Genomic DNA, 17,477 nt, shown 5'->3' with positions numbered 1-17,477 from the left:
AACATGTACATTTTGGGGATCTTGTTCAATTCTAAGAGGATGAGTGTTGATGAAAGTTGCGTGGTTTATATCAGCTGAAGTATTCACTAGTTGTTTCACTGGGTGAAAACACAGAGAGCACAACTGAAAAAAATGGAAGCACTCCATGTAGGTCAGAGCCTGAGGAATCCTGACAAGAGTACATACTGGCCTACAGTTGGAACGTGGGCACCAAATGGATGATACATTGAATCCACCAATAAATGGATCCACTGTACCATTCAGAAAAAGTCTACTGATTTTTTTAAAGCAGCACATCATCCTTAAAAGGAAATTTTCACAACTAATTAATTTCTAGAGTCCTGGTAACGTAAGGAGCTTTTTATAGCATTAGGGGTTTTTTATGTGCTACACTTGCTTCAATTCTGATGGTGGCACTGGTCACATCTATTGGCACGTATGAATTGGCCCGGTGTTTGTGATTAGTTCTGGCAGCCTCAAACAGAGATCCTCAACATAAGGTTGAACATGAATTATGAGATAGCATAGGGAAGCTTGCACTGTTGCTGTAGCAAGAGTTGACTTCACGTGACACTTCCAAGCATGTACACAACTTCAAAGTGTAAATAAGATTAGACAATACTTCCTTCATCGTATCTCCCAGTACAAAAAGATTCCTTTTAAATACGTCACCTGTGTCACCTGGTTACTGTCTGTGATCTGGCAGTGTGCCTAATGACCAAGTTCTGAAAGCACGTTGAGCCACCTTGTCTCACAAAAATCCTGACAAACAAGCCTTGATTTCCTGTTTCAGCACCACAGAGATAACTAAAGTCAAAGCAAAGATTAATTAAGTAATTAATTTGCTGCTTCTGCACAAATAGATGGGTGCTCCCTTGTAAACGTTAATGAGACCACGTCAACGAGCCGTAAGAAATTTGTGGCACTGCAACAGGAAATCCTAAAAACTCGGGAAAGAGTTTGTAAAAGGGTTAAAAAGTAACAAAGTCGTAAACTTCTGCTTTGGAAAACAAGCGCCTTCCTGCCTTAGAGCAGTCCGCGTTTGCCCGCTGCATCCATGAAAGCTGCCTGTCCAGTGAAGGTCAAAGGTTTTGCTGCTGGTGCCCCAGCTGATCATCTGCCAGCCGGGCAGCCCGTACTGCTGAGCGCGGCAAACTGCTGGGCACTGCTGATGTGCGTCACAGGACCCGGGGCTGTTGCACGGGGATTAGTCAGCCTGGATTTGGAAACGCCCTCAGCTGCACCTTGCGCTGCTATATTAGTGTTTCTCAAGCCAGAGGAATTTTCTTTTGCTTCTGCAGCTGCTCCTGCAAAACCCTCTGGTAAGTGTGCACGGCTTCTGCCAGCAGTACCGGCTCTGCTGCCGGCGTCTGGCAGCCAGGGTTCTGAGCAGAGGCGTTCTCCTTGCGGTTGTTTATTGTGACAAACTGTATTTTTAAAATAGAAATTTGATAGCACGGATTTGGCGACAGCATTGAAGGAATAAACATGTTTACCAGTTTTTATTGAATAGGTTCATTAAACTTAAATGTTCCTCTACTTTTAAATACGTATCAGACTAGTCTTATGTGCGGGCGTTTTCAGGGACGTAGCTATGTCCTATGCATGTCTACTTTTATTTCTATGCAACAGGAATAGCAAAGATCACATAATACAGCAGACCAATTCTGAAAAGGATTCGGTTGGTTTTTGTTGGCAGCCTGTATGCAAGCCCTGCATCTCTGGACTGTGCTTGCCACCTATGCTGCTGCAGTAGGACAAAACCAAGGGCAGAAGAATCAGGAGTGCCCTAAGCTCAACGCACAGGTACTCTCCTTTAAAAGCACAAGAGGAAACTGTTGTCATGTTTTCTGTCAATGCTCTCTCTCTAGATTTTTTAATATGGTTTTTTTTTCCAAACTAAATATGAGAATCCAGCACATTATGTGTAAAAATATGTAAATAAACAAAATGATACAGGAAAAAATATTTTTATTATGCATTCTATTCCATTTCTTAAAACAGCCTAGGTAGTCAAGGCACTTCCAGTTATTTCATGTAACCTGTGCTGAGTATCTAGTTTTGCAGCATGTTATCAAGCAACTGTGAAGCTATTCACTGTTCTGTTGTTTCATTTCCATAATAACATTTGCTTTTTTAGATAAGAAGTGCCAAGGCTATTTCTTCGCAAAACTACCAAAAGAGTAATTTGCTAATTACTAGTTACTAAGGATTTCTTACCATATTTGAGTTTACTTTATATGAATATAAAACATACTATGTTTTTTGTTTTGGTAATTATAAATTAATAAATATCTGTCCTGAGCTGAGGTTACGCTGGTGGACTGCACGATCACCAGTGCAGTTCTCCTGACTAGCTGCGCATAATGGAGTGACTGATGTGACTATGCTCACGTCCAGTAGCTTTTTTTTAGTGTTCCTGTCTAAAAGAGAAGCTACTAACAGCTGGGGCTGCCAAGAGAAACCTCTGTTGCACTCGTGGACCGAAATACAAGTTGTCTGAAATAAAGCCAAAACTCGGTTTGTACGTACACGAGCACGTGTAGCTACGTATGAGCGTGTATAGATGGAGGAGCAGATACGCACGGGCGCCCCGGCTATGGTTTTGGGTACGGCTCCCCCACTTCCTGCAACTCATGCGTTGCAAATAACAAAAGTTAGGTGAAGAAGCTTGCCTGCTTTTCAAAAGTGTTTTGGTTGCTTTGCTTTCTGGAGTAAGTAGATGAAGGTAATGTTCTGTAATCATATCAAAAAGAAAAAGAGAGTTGAAAGTAAGATGTGAATTAAGGAGTGTGCCCCGTTTCTTTATAATTTCACCAAACTGCTACTTTCTGCCACCAAGAACACTGAAACCAATTTTCTGTAGCTTGCCAGGGTATCAGATTTTTCAGCTATTGCTGATGCCATGCCCTGCCTTTTTTGGTACATGTCCATCAGTAAGTATATCTGATAGCCAGGCTCAGACCTTGGAATTGGGCATCTGCAGTTCCCAAAATAAATGTCATTTATTCTTGGCTTATACTCTTTTACCTGGAAGCTGTCACCATAGACAAGAAAAAAAAATTACAGATAATTGAATCCTGTCTATTTTATCACTTTGATTTGCATTCTCCTTGTTCAGAAATAACATTAATAATGTTCCCTCTCCTTGCCAGCCCCCCCTGTGTGTCCTCTGTATCAAAAGTTAGTAGGTTTGGAACCTAGTCTAGGCCAAGGCAGGTTTCCCAACAAAGTAGAAAAAAGAAACTGTGTGATAGTTGAAACTCACATAATGCCAATAGTGTTACAGCTAGTTCTAACTCATTGTCTTATCACTTTTATGACAGGATGGTCATCTGAAATTTTGTGGAATGTTTTTAATATGTTTGTACGTGTGAGAAGAGTCGTTGTTATTCAGAATTACTGGCACCTAACAAAGTACTCTATCAGTCGCTGAGAATTATAGAGAAGTTCCCTTAAAATGTTATCCCCCTGTAAGGCAGTGTTCTCTTAGCAGTGGCTTTTGAGAGCATCCCACTAGACTAGCCTTGGCAAAATAGGACTTTGTATTTGCCAAGTAGTGTAGACTTACAGGTTATCAGTATAAAAATACTCTGCTCCATTTTTTCATATCCTTAATCAAAGCATTATTTGGCAGACTTGTTATTATAATCTCTTACATTTTTAGTTATTACTAGTAATATTTCAGGCTGTGTATCTAGATTTGATTGTGAAATGAGCCATATCTCCATGTAGTTAAGATGGCAAGTCATTCAGCAGCTCATTCTTCCCAACTTAAAATTACGGATAGTGGAAACGACAGAAGGTCCCACAGTTGTGCTGTATATGAAGTTTCCTTTTTTCTTGGACGTTATTTTTTATTTTTTTCTATTTTTTTTTTTTTTAATCACAGGTAGTTACATTATTGTTTTACTGGGTAGCAGGAGGGAAGTGACTGCTCTACCTCCAGCAGTCAGGAGATGCAAAAATTCAGTGTAATCTGAACTCCAGAATATGACATCACACCTTGTGCACACAATCACTTACTGATTCCCTAGGATGCCTGATTGTAAGTGCTTGTTGTGGCAGCTGCAGGCACTTAGATACCTGCCTTTCATTCTAGTGATTATCACCACCTCGTTTCATAATCGAACTGATGCAGCATGCAGTTAAAAATACACTGTCTCAAACACCAAGCACCCAGATCCAACACAAAAGCAGTTCTGTTTGCACTCCTGCTATCCAGTGGTGTATAAGAAACTTGATTTCAGAACTAGAATTCAACACGCTCTTTACAATGAATCCTCTTCCTCTTTATTTAACCCAGCTACACAGATGCGTGCCTCATGTACTAAATAGACTTGTGATTTTCAGAACTATCCTTGTTGTAAATGACCCATTCTGTGGTTTGTAGGACTGGGGAATTTCCAAACCTGCGTGAATCCATTACTGTTCATTCATCAAGGTATGACTATAACATTGTTAGCTACAAAAGAATATCCTACATCCTTATTCCAGTTACCTGCTATCACAAACAAGCGGATCTTTTTTTCCTTTTCATAAATCCAGTTAAGCTCAACCTTTAAAATAATCTTTTTCAGTTTTGTTCTCCTAGCTTCTCTTTGTTCTCCTTAAAAATGTCAGAGGCTAAAATGTATTTATGGCCAATGTGTATGCCAATCACAAATTACCTTTGGGAGCTGTCATCTTTTAACATGTGTTTTAAAAGAGATACCAGTCTCTGAGCTATTTCAGTAACCTGTAGATGTCCTTGGTAAGAAAGCAAAACTCTTCTTACGCTTTTAGAAAATGACAGAATAAATAAGGGCACATAAGTGATTCTATGTGATGTACTTCCAGATGTCACAATGAAATATCAATTCCTTTTAATATGCTTGTATAGTTTTTGTCTTGTATGTAGAAGTCCCTTGCTCCAAAAAGCTTTCTTGCCTTTGTTAGTTACTGTGGAATACTTTATTTGGTTGTTTCTCTATACGTGGTGTTCCCGGTGAACTGGTGCATCAGAATTTTGGGCCTTTTGTGTATACTGAGTTGACCCCTAGAGCTCTCTTAAGCAATTAATAGAAAGATAAATTTTATCAAATTGACTGAACTTTTGTTATTAGCTTTTTTTCACTCTTTGTTCTTTCACCTCTCTTTCACCTGTCTTATCAGTTGCTTCCAACTTCAATCTGCTTCTCTCTTTCAACTAGAAGAATGGCAAATGTGCAACAAAAAAAAAATAACAGCTAGACTGGGCAGAAGTGTAAGACATGAAGGAGACAGTTTGCCAGAAAACTGGTGACTGCTTATTGGACAGTTTCATTTACTTCCAATACAGTATTGATACAGCCTAAATAGAAGAATTGCTACTTAATGTTCAGTTGCACATACGAATACAAGGAACTAGTGATGGGGGTTGGCTATTTTGACTAACCATGTTTGTCTGAGCCATTATCAGATGCCATATCCATGATGAAGACTTGGTTTTGCATATGAAAATGCCTGTGAGACTAAAATTGTCTGGGTTATACACAATGCAGAATACCTTTTTTTCCCCCCTGAATTAACATACTCTTCAGCTGACCTTAATTCTCGCGTAAAAATGAAAGATGTGTCAGAAATAACAGAGCCTGAAAAACTGACCTTGAGTAGGAGTATCAGTTTACGACATCAAAGCAGGAAGCTTTCATCATACTCAAAACCTTAAGCAATGTCTTGTTTAACATCATCTACTGAAGTGTTTACTGAGGAGATTCCTCCTCAGGTTGTTTCACAAACAGACAAAAGGCCTTAGTCTGAACTAAAACAGTAGTAACGAACACGACGTCCCTCCTACAGTCTCCCCCTCTGATCTCTCCATCTCCCCCAACGTGTCTTCTGTCTAAATTAGTTATATTAGGAAGCCCGTTGCTTAGTATCCAAGTAAACCAAATAATGCTTGAACTACCTCTTACGAAATAACGCATTTAGATTTCACTTTGTTTAATTTTTGCATTCCAAGTCTAAAAACACGTGTAATTTGCCTCTTGAAAGTCAAAGGAATTAGTCACTTTACAGTGGAAAAAAAAAATAGAAGAGTCAACTTACTTTATCTTCATTATAGAGAAAAAACGCTGCATATCCACCAGACAAGTGGCTACTTTTGGTTACCAGCACTGCATAACAGAGAAGAGAAATACCATAAAAGACCTTTGAAGAGTTGCACATTGTTAATGTTTTATTTTGCAAAGCTAGATCAGTCGACATACTTCTGCTAATAATTGTGAATAAATATCTATAGGTGCTTTGCAGATGTATTTCTCAAAAGATTAGGGAATTATTTCATGGATATTTTTCAGGATTTTTTTTTTAAAACACTCGTTAGCTTTCTCAATGATTCCCAGTTTGAGATGTAGCTGATAGTTGGAAGCCAATCCTACTGTATCTTTTTTGAATTTGCTGTGCTAATAAAAGTAGCAAGGCACTGCAGCCACTTAGAGAACAACTGTCTTGGTTTAGGAGGTGCCATTTTTACAGAAAATGCCTTTGCCATAGGATGGCAAAGGAAAACCTTAACTCTTCCAAACTGAGTGAAATGAATCCAGTTTTTAATGCATGACGCTTAAAAACAAAGTAGTAGTAGTAAATGCTCTGTCATAACTTAAGAATTTTTGGCAAGATACTCTAGTATAAGTAAAAGTTTTCAGATGAGTGGGAAACCTTGGAAAATTATCAGATACTCATGATTATGATTTTAGAAGGATTTCTGTTTTCTGTTTTCACTAGTGTCTTTGAGGATATCAGCCAGAAAGTAGCAGTAGCGTACTGGGGATTAGAATTATTTGTTATATTGAAAAATAGGAGCACTGCTGTGGAAGAAAAGTTACAATACAGCAAGACTAAATGTAAAATTTAGCACTTTGTATGACTACTTGTTTCTGCCTAGGAATAATTTTGAAGAATATTTGGTTGTTACCAACTGAATTTGAATCATTTATCACCAGAAAGGCTGAGAGAGTTGGGCTTGTTCAGCCTGGAGAAGAGAAGGCTCTGGAGAGACCTTATTGTGGCCTTTCAGTACTTAACAGGGCTTATCAGAAAGATGGAGACAGACTTTTTAGTAGGGCCAGTTGTGATAGGACAAGGAGCAATGGTTTTAAACTAAAAGAGAGTAGATTCAGACTAGATATAAGGAAAAATTTTTTTACAAGAGGGTGGTGAAACACTGGAACAGGTTGCCCAGAGAGGTGGTAGATGCCCCATCCCTGGAAACATTCAAGGTCAGGTTGGACGGGGCTCTGAGCAACCTGATGTAGTTGAAGGTGTCCCTGCTGGTTGCCAGGGGGTTGGACTAGATGACCTTCAAAGGTCACTTCCAACCCAAACTATTCTGTGATTCCATATTGCCACCATCAAAGTGTGTTCCATTGTATATGCAAAGATATTGTCCGAAAACATGGGCCAAAGCAGCGCTTCGGCTGAGGCCTGAAAAGAGCAGAGCAGAAAGGCTATAGCCACAGCTGTGGATGCTGTGTTTCAGTAACGGTATGATTCAAATGGTTGGCCCAGGACAACATCAAGAATTGTCAGAGGTTTGGAAAATTGTGCTCTGCAAAAGAATTAGAGAAATTTGGGTTCTTTAGGTCAGGAAAAAGGGAAAAATATCTGTGAGCACCTGTGAAAAAGAGTAATTTCCTCCAAGTTGAATGACTTAAAATTACTGTTAAATAGAGATTAAGCAAACTTTTCTGAACATAAAGATAGTTGAGCACTAAAAATATATGATTGAGGGAAGTGAGGAATGTGCAAGTGGAAGTTTTGAAGAAGGAGTTAGAAAAGTAACTACCAAGAATGATGTAGCTGTAGTAGTTTGCTCCTGCCTGAGGGCAGGGTGGACTAGAGCTGATATTTAAAGGTACCTCCAGCTCCTTTTCCCTGACACTCAGGTGTATTCTGTTACAAATACATGTGTTTGCAAGACTTTAAAACGTCATCTTTTTCTTAAATAACCTAATTGTGATTTGATGGCAAGTTGGTTGTCACTAAGAAACAAAAGGCTCAGTGGCATCAAGAGCAGGAAGAGCGTTGCGTGACGTATTAACAGTTGGTGACATGAGAATTCTGGTTCCAGAAATGTGTCTGGAAATAGAAGCAGCTTTTAAAAAAAAAAAAAAAAAAATAGCTTATTGCAGCAAAGATTACATGCTAGGTATAAGAAAAGGAAAGCTGGCTGATGAGAATACGAAAGATGAAATTCCTAGCACTTCATCATCTCCGACATTGTATACCCAGAAAAAATTTACTACTTATCAACGCCCCTGGAGACAGAAGGCAAATGTCCGGTGCCTTTGCTTTAGAAAGATTCTATACATATAATCAAGAAGGGAATACATACTAAATTTTGAAATTTCTGTCAATAAGGAGTTCTCTTGCCATTTCTGCAAGGCTGAAGAGAAACTTTCAAAGGCTTGCAGGGGAGGGTGTCCTTTGGAGAAGAGTGGGGGATTTGGGTGGGGTTTTTTTTCTTTTTTAAGCAATTCAGTATCATAATATTCAAGAAATATTTTCATTCAAAAGGAGCATGGAGTGTGATAGCATGTGTTATTTCAAAAGCATGCAGTAAAATAGGTAATGGAAAATGACTGATGGACTGGCTAAGGATCAGGAATTACTATATGGACTTCTTGTAGGGGAATACTCAAGTGACACATGCAGCATTCTCAACAAAACAACGGGCGTCTAAAACCAGCCTGTCTTCTCTATCTATGTTGAGACTTTAAGGGCATATTAATTGTACAAAGAGCTAGTTTTAAGGTTCCCCATCTCCCAGTGACACACTTGAACCATCAGGTGATCCCATATGTCCTGTTTCTATATATCTCCCTTATTTCCTACAAATACAACTGTCAGCTTATTGAACAATTTGGTATTAAAGGCTTTGAAAACAGATGTGGAAAGCAAACAGAACTGTATGCAGTCACCAGTTAAGACATGTAGAGTATTTTCTGTTTCTTCTTTCTCTTGAGTTGCCTTCCTGTTGTAAGCATGTCTTGGTGTCACGTGAAACTGGGTGCAGGTGCAGAGCTTCCAGTCTGATGGATAGCAGGTATTACCAAGTTAAGTTCTTTGCTGTGAGTATATTTCTTTGTTCTTACTCTCCGTAGATGCCAGAATTTCAGAAGAAGACTGTCCATATTAAGGACCCAGGGAGAGTAGAGGAGATTATTTGTGGCCTCATCAAAGGTGGAGCTGCCAAACTTCAGGTAAGATAGTAGGTGTAAGCAGTTTGGAATGAAAGCAATCATGTGATTGTTGCTCTATGCCAAAAAGTTTTAAGGAGATATGTATACACACACACACACACATATATATATATAAGAAACAGAAGTCAACCTTCAACAAATCTCCAAAACTTCGACATGTTAACTCTTTTAATAGCCCTTCTTGAGTCAACTGTAATTCAGCCAGGCACTAGTTGAGTAAGTGATACAAAGATATAAGCTTAGTCATTTCAGGAAATATTCTGACCAAAGGAGTTAGAAAACCAGTTTTGTCAGGAAGAAAGTTATGGGATATTCTGGCTTACATTACAATAGTTCATACTGTGACACGTATGCTACTCAGCTGCAACTGTTGTTGATCATTCAGAACTTCTAGCCATTCTTTATTTTGTCCCTCTGTGTTTTAAGACAGTTTTGCTTTTTCTTTCCTTAAATAGATTATTACAGATTTTGATATGACATTAAGTAGATTTTCCTACAATGGAAAAAGATGTCCAACTTGTCATAGTGAGTACTTTTTTTTTTTTAATACAGATTGGTTTGTTTACTCCTTTTAGTTTTGCCTAGATTTTAATTTTCTATCCAATTTATTCCCTAATATGTGCAATTTTATATTGACTTGTTACCTAAGCTGTACATCCTAACGAAGTATTCTAGTGACTGCCTATATGTGGGTTTATGTACATATATTTTAATCACAATCTGTGTGAATTAAAATCAGCTAAGTTGTCCTTCGCAACTGAAACAGTAAGTCTGAACTGTGAGATGTTAGTGGCTAGATATGGTAGGGTTGACTTTCATTTTTTTAAGAGCCCATAATAGTGCTCATGCCTGCAAGATCCACAGAATTCTTGACGTTTTTATCCTGCAGCCTTTTAGAACAAAGAGTATCCATTTACTAATAAACTGGGAATCCTAAAACACATAGGATGCCTCACGATGATTTCAGGAACAGTTAAATCTCAAGAAAGAGATAAGAGAGCTTGTAATTGACCTTTTAATTCAGAGCTGAGAGGAAGGACTGTAAGACATTTTCAAGCTTGTGAAGAAAAAAGTGCCTTTTCCTGGTTGGTGGTAAGAAAAGTTCTGAGGAAACATAGCAGTGTGTCCTGAAACATTGTCATCTATGTCCTTTGCAGTGTTGTAGAGCAAAGTAAAAGAAATACACCGTCTTGTTTAACACTTGTTTTTTTCCACCCCTCCCCAGACATCATTGATAACTCTAAGCTCATCACAGAGGAATGTCGGAAAAAGGTAAACAGAACACCTACTAGCTGCTGGTTTGTTGTACAGACAACAGTTATCATTCCCTGGCTGTGCTGTGCCTTGAATTACACAGCACGACAAGACAAGGCATACTGTGAAATCCTTAGAACTCTCTGAGCTTTCTCACTGACTGCATGACATCCCATCACTATTCTTGATAGTAGCATGTAGTTCAGTTTACAGCATCCGCTTTTTCTTCTCAGATACATTTACAAGCTAAGTCCTTGTTGAAGGAACATTTCAGATTCCATTTTAGCTAAATAATGCAATCAGAATGAAGAAAGTTGTTTTGATTGGTTAGGTCAAACACCAAGTGTTGTTTAATAAAAATACATTAAACATCTGATGGTTTTCTCCCCTCAGTTATTGCAGCTGAAAGAAACCTATTATGCTATTGAAATTGATCCAGCTCTCACTATTGAAGAAAAATATCCATATATGGTAGAATGGTAAGAGACACTTCCCATCTTCCAATTATCGTAAGAACAGATTTAATAAGTTTTTAAAAGCAAATGAATGGCAGTAACTAGTTTTTAGCTAACACATTAACTGAATTAGTCGCTCTCAGTGTTGTGCAACAACTGGTTTTGCTTTGCTGTTAAGCTGAACGATCAAGAATTAACCATGCAGGCTGCTTTTCCTCATGAGGTCTAACGAAGGGTGCATCTCAGCAAGTCAGTTTGGACCCCTTTTTGTTTATATTCCAGGTACAACAAATCTCACGCACTACTCATTGAACAAGGCTTACAAAAGGATAAGTTTGCAGAAGTTGTGAGGGAATCTGATGTTATGCTGAAGTAAGTTCCTTTTGATTTGAACAATATCATTTGGGAGCGTTTTCTGTAGATTCTTACTATGTGTTTTCAGGGGAAAAAACAAACACCATAATCTTGGAACATAGTGAGGTCTTCATGCCCCCACTTTATTCATATTTTGTAACTAAATGCTTGCAAAGATCACACTGTATACACTAGAGAGCTTAAAAACAAATTAAAAAAGTTTGAGTCCCATATTCTCCATTCATTTCTGTAGACTTTCATCCTCTTGAAATTGCACTGGTGGCTTTTTTTTTTTAAGGGGAACATAGAGTTCAACTTTGTTCCTGTCAAAAACATTCCCTAGAATTGTTTTATCTGAGACAAAAATGCAGCGACTTAAGGAATATGTTTCATTTGTTGTATTAAATATTGTTCTTCCTTTATCATTAAAGGCAAGCTTATAAGCCAGCAAAATCCTTGCTTGAAATGTGCTGTGGCTCCCATCTCTTTTAAAGTTCTCCAAAACTCTTTAAACTTCAGACTACTGAAACAAGATGTTTATATTTAACTTGTGGAAGTGTTTGTTTATCACACTGACTAAATTCTTGTCTTTTGCAAAACAGACAAGCACATCATTTCTGCCTGTTTGAAAGCCTAGGTCCATGTGGATTGAATCTTCATATACAGGCTAAAATTCCCCTCAAAAATTGTCATCATAATGATTTTTTAAAAAAAAATGTGAAATCAATGCCTGTGTTGAGAAGGTATATAGGGATAATATTATCTTGTTGCTGGAATACTATACATTATTTTGATTGGGTACTGAAAACTAAGAAGCTTTCAGGAAAGAGTGACAATAAATGTTTTCAGGATTTCAAAACAAAACAAGATTTGGTTTATGGTAATAACCCTATAGAAAGTCAAATATTTAAGCAAGGAAGATTGAAAGGAAATGTACAGCCTGATAGTAGCTAGAGAGATTTCTACTAGTTGCTTGCTTTTTCTGGGGTGTTTGGGGAGGGGGAACTGTTTTTAAGTCTTTAAAACATGATTACATGTTTGGGGAAAAAAGTTAACACAGATCAAGACCAAACAGCTTGATGCAAGAGTTTCTTGCGAAAACTACGTGCCTTGTGTTAGGTTGATGGTTCTTGCTAACCTGGAGGTGAGGCAAAGGAAATAAATACTCAGGGAAAACTAATTTTTTTTTCCCAGAAATGATGTGAATGTCTTCTGAACACTCTAATTTTTCTTGGCTTCATTTGAGATTTGATTTGTATTTACATCCTGTGTTACAGAGAAGGATATGAGAACTTCTTTGATAAGCTCAGTGAACATAATATTCCTGTGTTCATATTTTCTGCCGGGATTGGGGACATTCTTGAGGAAGTTATCCACCAGGCTGGGGTCTACCATTCTAATGTCAAAGTGGTTTCCAATTTCATGGATTTTGATGAAAACGTATGTATGAAATAACACATTCTTATTAAACATGCCTGTTGGTGATATTTAGTAGCTGTTGATACATACTACAAGATGAACATTTTAATGCCACAGGTGTAGGTATCTACCCTGCCATACAGAAAATTAGAATTGCACTCAGCACTCTCCCAGGCGAAGAACAAGCAGAGGATAACAGTTCAAACGCTGTTAGCACGGTGTGACCAAGATGCCATTCATTTCCTTTAATGACAACCCCACAGCCCAGTACAGCACTCCTCCTCCTCCTCCTCCAGGCAGAGAGAATCGCTGTCTGCCTAGTCATAACAATGCTATTACAGCTAATTTCTTGTTCATCACTGGAGATGACATAGTCCAATGTTAGTTCAGGAGCAACCACCTATTGCATTCTAGATTCTGTCTTGTCTACATGACACTAGAAATAACTTCAGTGTTGTTTTTTTATATATATATAGGGAATATTAAAAGGATTTAAAGGAGAATTGATTCATGTTTACAACAAACATGACGGTGCCTTGAAGAATACAGAGTACTTCAAGCAACTAAAAGACAACAGTAATATCATACTGCTGGGTGATTCCCAAGGAGACTTGAGCATGGCAGATGGAGTAGCAAATGTGGAACACATCCTTAAGATAGGATACCTCAATGACAAAGTAAGGAGCTTTATTGCCTTTGGAGCTTTGAGTGAAATACTGCAAGTTACAAACAGGTTCATTGTAAGCTTCAGATATCAAACCAAGTGTTTGGCCCACATTGGTTTTGAGATTTCACACGTTCTCTTGGATTTCTTGCCTCAGGTTTTTTTTCTAACCCATAAGCTACAAACACACTAGTGTAAACTGCTTTGGGTTTTGTACTGAACTACTTCTGAAAAGGTATTTTGTTGAGAAGTAAAATTCAGGGGCTAGAGAAATGAATTCTCTTGAATTCCTGTGGCTCCTCCCCCTCCTTTCAATACTGGATTGATAACTGAGCAAAATTACAATCTTCTGAAAAACAAATTTAGGTAGTGTCTCCTCTTTTCCTCTTTTTTTTTTGAGGAGACACAGAGCTGATTGTTTGCTAGGTTATAATGCACATCCATTTGCATTCAGGAGACAGAAAACTCCAGTTTTCTATTTCTCTCTGCCTTTCGGGAAGCTGAGGAAGTAGTTTTTCTTTTCCTATCTTTGTGTGTGAAATCCTGGAATAGACATGAGGTATTATATCCTGGAATGCGCACGCAGTTGTGTCCGGCTCCTCCTACCCTGTCACCCTGTGAAATTCACTCACAGGAGCGATGCATGTTTGCATGGGTCATTCCCTGAATTTGGCAGAAAGATTGGGCCATATTTTAAATGGCAAAAAGTCTTTCAATAATTAATTCTAAAACTGAGTGGGTCTTTCTCTTCATCCCTTCTGCAATTAGGTAGATGAGCTTTTGGAAAAATATATGGACTCTTACGATATTGTCTTGGTGAAAGATGAATCCCTGGAAGTCGCCAACTCCATCCTACAGAAAATCCTGTAAATTGCAGTCTCAAGTCACTCCATTCCTTCCAGGAGGCAAGTGGACAAAAGGGCACACGAGAGCACACGTGTGCTATCTTGGATGTGTTTATTACGCATTTACTGAACTGTTTAATTTAATTTAAGACTTTTATCTTCATTTTGGTATTTTGAAGTATCTGTGGTATCCATTGTCAACTAGAAGCTCCTTTTACTGCTCTTAATGCTGTTTTTATTGTCTCACACTCCTATTATAAGTAGATTTAAATTGGATTTAGAGATGTGATAAACTGCTGCTGACGGGATACTGTGGTTCACTGTCTTTTAATCGGGCCTTTCAGAGGAACATTCTGAAAAAGGTGGCCATTTTGTAAAATGGAAGCTGTAAACGTTCTGTGAATAAGCAGTGTGCACATTCGTGTTGCCTTTTCTTCTTTCAAAGAAGGTTCTTCAGTCTCAGCTGTACTTTGAAGCATCACAGACTTTCACAGAACTTTTCATACATATATTTTTCTTCAGTAAAAATGCTTTATTCACCCAATTCAGGCACAGTGTTTCTTCTTAACTGCATCATTACAAAGTGTACTGTATTCTCACTGTTTCTTTACCCTCTGTGGAATGGGGAGAATGTTTTAAGTTAGTGTATCTGAGGTAAAGTGTCTCGGTTTTGTAACAGGTAGTTTCCCAAGCTAATAGTACGCAGCCATAACTTCAGCCCCTTTTCGGATCTGATTTTGTGTGCTACTCCACTTGGAGCCTGCTGGTTCACCTCAAACCTACCATGGCTTGTTGAAAATAATTTCCCTTGGAATTCTCAGCATCTAGCTCTTCTAGCTTTGTCATGCACGTCCTCTCTGCTTAACACCTACTGAATCTTTCAAAAGTACTCGCCCTGTACTGAACACATGTCAGTACCTCTCAGCATCATGTACAGAAGGGTGCAGCTGAGTATAGAATCAGAGTCATAGAACGGTTTGTGTTGGAAGGGACCTCAAAGATAATGTAGTTCCAACCCCCCTGCCATGGGCAGGGACACCCTCCACTACACCAGGTGGCCCAAAGCCTCATCCAACCTGGCCCTGAACACTTCCAGGGATGGGGCAGCCACAACTTCTCTGGGCAACCTGTGCCAGTGCCTCACCACCCTCGGAGTGAAAAATTTCTTATCTCTAATCTAAATCTCCCCTCTTTCAGTTTAAAGCCATTGCCCCTTGTCCTGTCACCATATACCTTTGTAAAAAGTCCCCCTCCAGCTTTCCTTTACCCCCTTTAGGTACTGGAAGGCTGCTGGAAGGTCTCCTTGGAGCCTTCTCTTCTCCAGGCTGAGCAGCCCCAACTCTCTCAGCCTGTCTCCATAGCCGCAGCTTTGGACGCTTACTCTGGTATGTCGCAGGAGAAGTTAAAGATGGTCGTGTGACCCTGGTCCCAGGAGGTCCCAAGAGGTCCCAGCTGCACTGGCTCTATTCATTAATAAAACAGAGGCCATCATACAACTTCCCTCACATGCAATATAGTCATTGTTCCCCTTTGCTTTCTTTTATACACAGCAGGAACTGTGCCATCTTCCATTCCCCGAGGAATTGTAAGGAAATATGGGAGAGCCTAGATCTGCATTCTCTCCTACCAGCATTTCTCAGGAAATGGCCTCTCTCCAGTCCAACCTGTGGTCCGTTTTCTCAATTCTGACTCAGTAGCACCAGTCGTATTTTTTCCAAATCAGCAGATGTACATCTGTTACCACACCTACTGGAGCTTTTCCAGGAAGGCAAGATGGGGGTTGGTTTCCTGACCCCACCTCTGCGTCCCCTGCAGTGACGTGAAATAAAATCATCCCCAGATTTTGAACGCATGGCAGAGGCGTGATGCACAGTGAGGGAGTGTGGGCATCCTTTCACGATCACATTGCACACAGTGTGCCAGCAGGGAGCTGCTGAGATGGGGACCTTTCAGAAACTCCAGCCTGCATCTTAACAGGCGAAGACTGTTTGAAGGATGATGTCCTCCTTGTATACAATCTGTAGTCATGTAATTCCCTCCTCCTGGCACAGGGACACCTAGATCCCCAGAAGCAGGAGCCATCCATTTGAGCAGAAAACCACTTAAGACAACCAAGGAGAGGATGGCGTCTTGGCTGCCTTCCATTGGCGAGCCATGACTCAGGCAGCAGCAGACTGGAAGAGCTGAAAGGGCCCGGGCAGTGCCAGTGGCAGGAGGAGATGGAAGCAGCAGCTGCCTCAGCCCTAGCCTGCCAAGAGCCAGGAGACGGGGAGAGCCTGAAAGCAGTAGTGACAGCTGCTGAGTCAGTGGTGGCATCAAGAGAACCGCTATTCACCCTCTCTTTGATACACACACACAAAACCAAGCGCCCAGAGGCAGCAGGTGCTGCAGCTGTGTGACTGACAGCAGCAAAAACTGGCCATGTGGGAGACACTGCACAGGACAGGCTGAAGGCAAGGAGGACTTAGGACAGTGGGACTGAGCGGCTGCGTGGAGTAGAAAGAGTCACAGGCAAGGGCAGCACATTGGGGTGTAGCAGACCCCCTTGGAGCAGCCCTGGACAGAGCAGCTTTGTACAAGTCGTCACAGGAGAGCAGGAGGAAGCGTATTAGAACATGCCAACCACAGTGGGACAGGACGGGCTTGCAGCCACCCCAAACACCCAGCCAGGAGGAACAGGAAGGACGTTCCTTAATGCACAAGGTACACACTTTCTCCCTTTCCTCTCCTGCTTGGATGTGCCATTGAGCCGGCCTTCACACCCAGTCCCTGTGGCCCCTCTCCCTCCCCCCACATTTGCCTGGGCCAGGAACAGGGCACGATGGGCGTATTGCAAAGCCGTAAGGGAAAGAGCAGTCTTCTGCACAGCCACCCTCTGCCCTCTGCACAGCCACCCTCTGCCAACACCACGGTTTCAGCATCACCAGCAAGATGAGCAGGGCCACGTTACATGGCCCACAGGCACGGCAAGGCTCTGTGGAAACGCTGCAGCGCTTCCAACAGAGGAGGTCAGCAGACACAGTTTCTTTAACAGTCTACGGTTTGGGTTTTAGGCACTACAGAATTTAATCCAGCTGAGCGAACATCAAGGTTTTTGGAGGGGCAGGGTTTTGGTGGGGTTTGTGTTTTTAAAAAACAAGCAGTCGTGCTGGCTCTTTTGTCATAGCTGCCAAATAAAAGTCCAAAAGGCAAAGGCCTTCTGAAAAATCCCAAGGCGTTCAGATGCACTGCTTACTCAACCAGTCTCCAGTTGCAAGGGGCT

At 40.3% G+C, this 17,477-nt stretch overlaps 1 protein-coding gene across 9 annotated transcripts in view; it reads left to right on the top strand.

The window, feature by feature from the left end:
• The window catches only part of NT5C3A (5'-nucleotidase, cytosolic IIIA), a 28,891-nt gene extending 14,368 nt beyond the window's left edge, over positions 1–14,523 (top strand). The window contains exons 1-10 of one of the 9 annotated variants that reach the window (XM_009980360.2): positions 1,152–1,322; positions 1,700–1,806; positions 9,126–9,224; positions 9,680–9,749; positions 10,450–10,496; positions 10,872–10,957; positions 11,216–11,305; positions 12,565–12,727; positions 13,183–13,383; positions 14,139–14,523. In XM_009980360.2, the coding sequence (XP_009978662.2) occupies positions 1,172–1,322; positions 1,700–1,806; positions 9,126–9,224; positions 9,680–9,749; positions 10,450–10,496; positions 10,872–10,957; positions 11,216–11,305; positions 12,565–12,727; positions 13,183–13,383; positions 14,139–14,240 (1,116 nt within the window). In that variant the 5' untranslated portion in view covers positions 1,152–1,171 and the 3' untranslated portion in view covers positions 14,241–14,523. Of the gene's footprint in view, positions 1–1,151; positions 1,323–1,632; positions 1,807–4,393; positions 4,445–9,125; positions 9,225–9,679; positions 9,750–10,449; positions 10,497–10,871; positions 10,958–11,215; positions 11,306–12,564; positions 12,728–13,182; positions 13,384–14,138 lie in introns of those variants that run through there. The other 8 variants (XM_086614261.1, XM_086614264.1, XM_086614263.1 and 5 more) reach the window with 8 other exon arrangements.
• The last annotated feature ends 2,954 nt before the right edge of the window (positions 14,524–17,477 follow it).

The sequence above is a fragment of the Tauraco erythrolophus genome, chromosome 7, assembly GCF_009769465.1.
Source record: "Tauraco erythrolophus isolate bTauEry1 chromosome 7, bTauEry1.pri, whole genome shotgun sequence".
Lineage (NCBI taxonomy): Eukaryota > Metazoa > Chordata > Aves > Musophagiformes > Musophagidae > Tauraco > Tauraco erythrolophus.
Note: the sequence above shows the minus strand (reverse complement) of the source record. Positions and strands in the feature narration are given on the sequence as shown.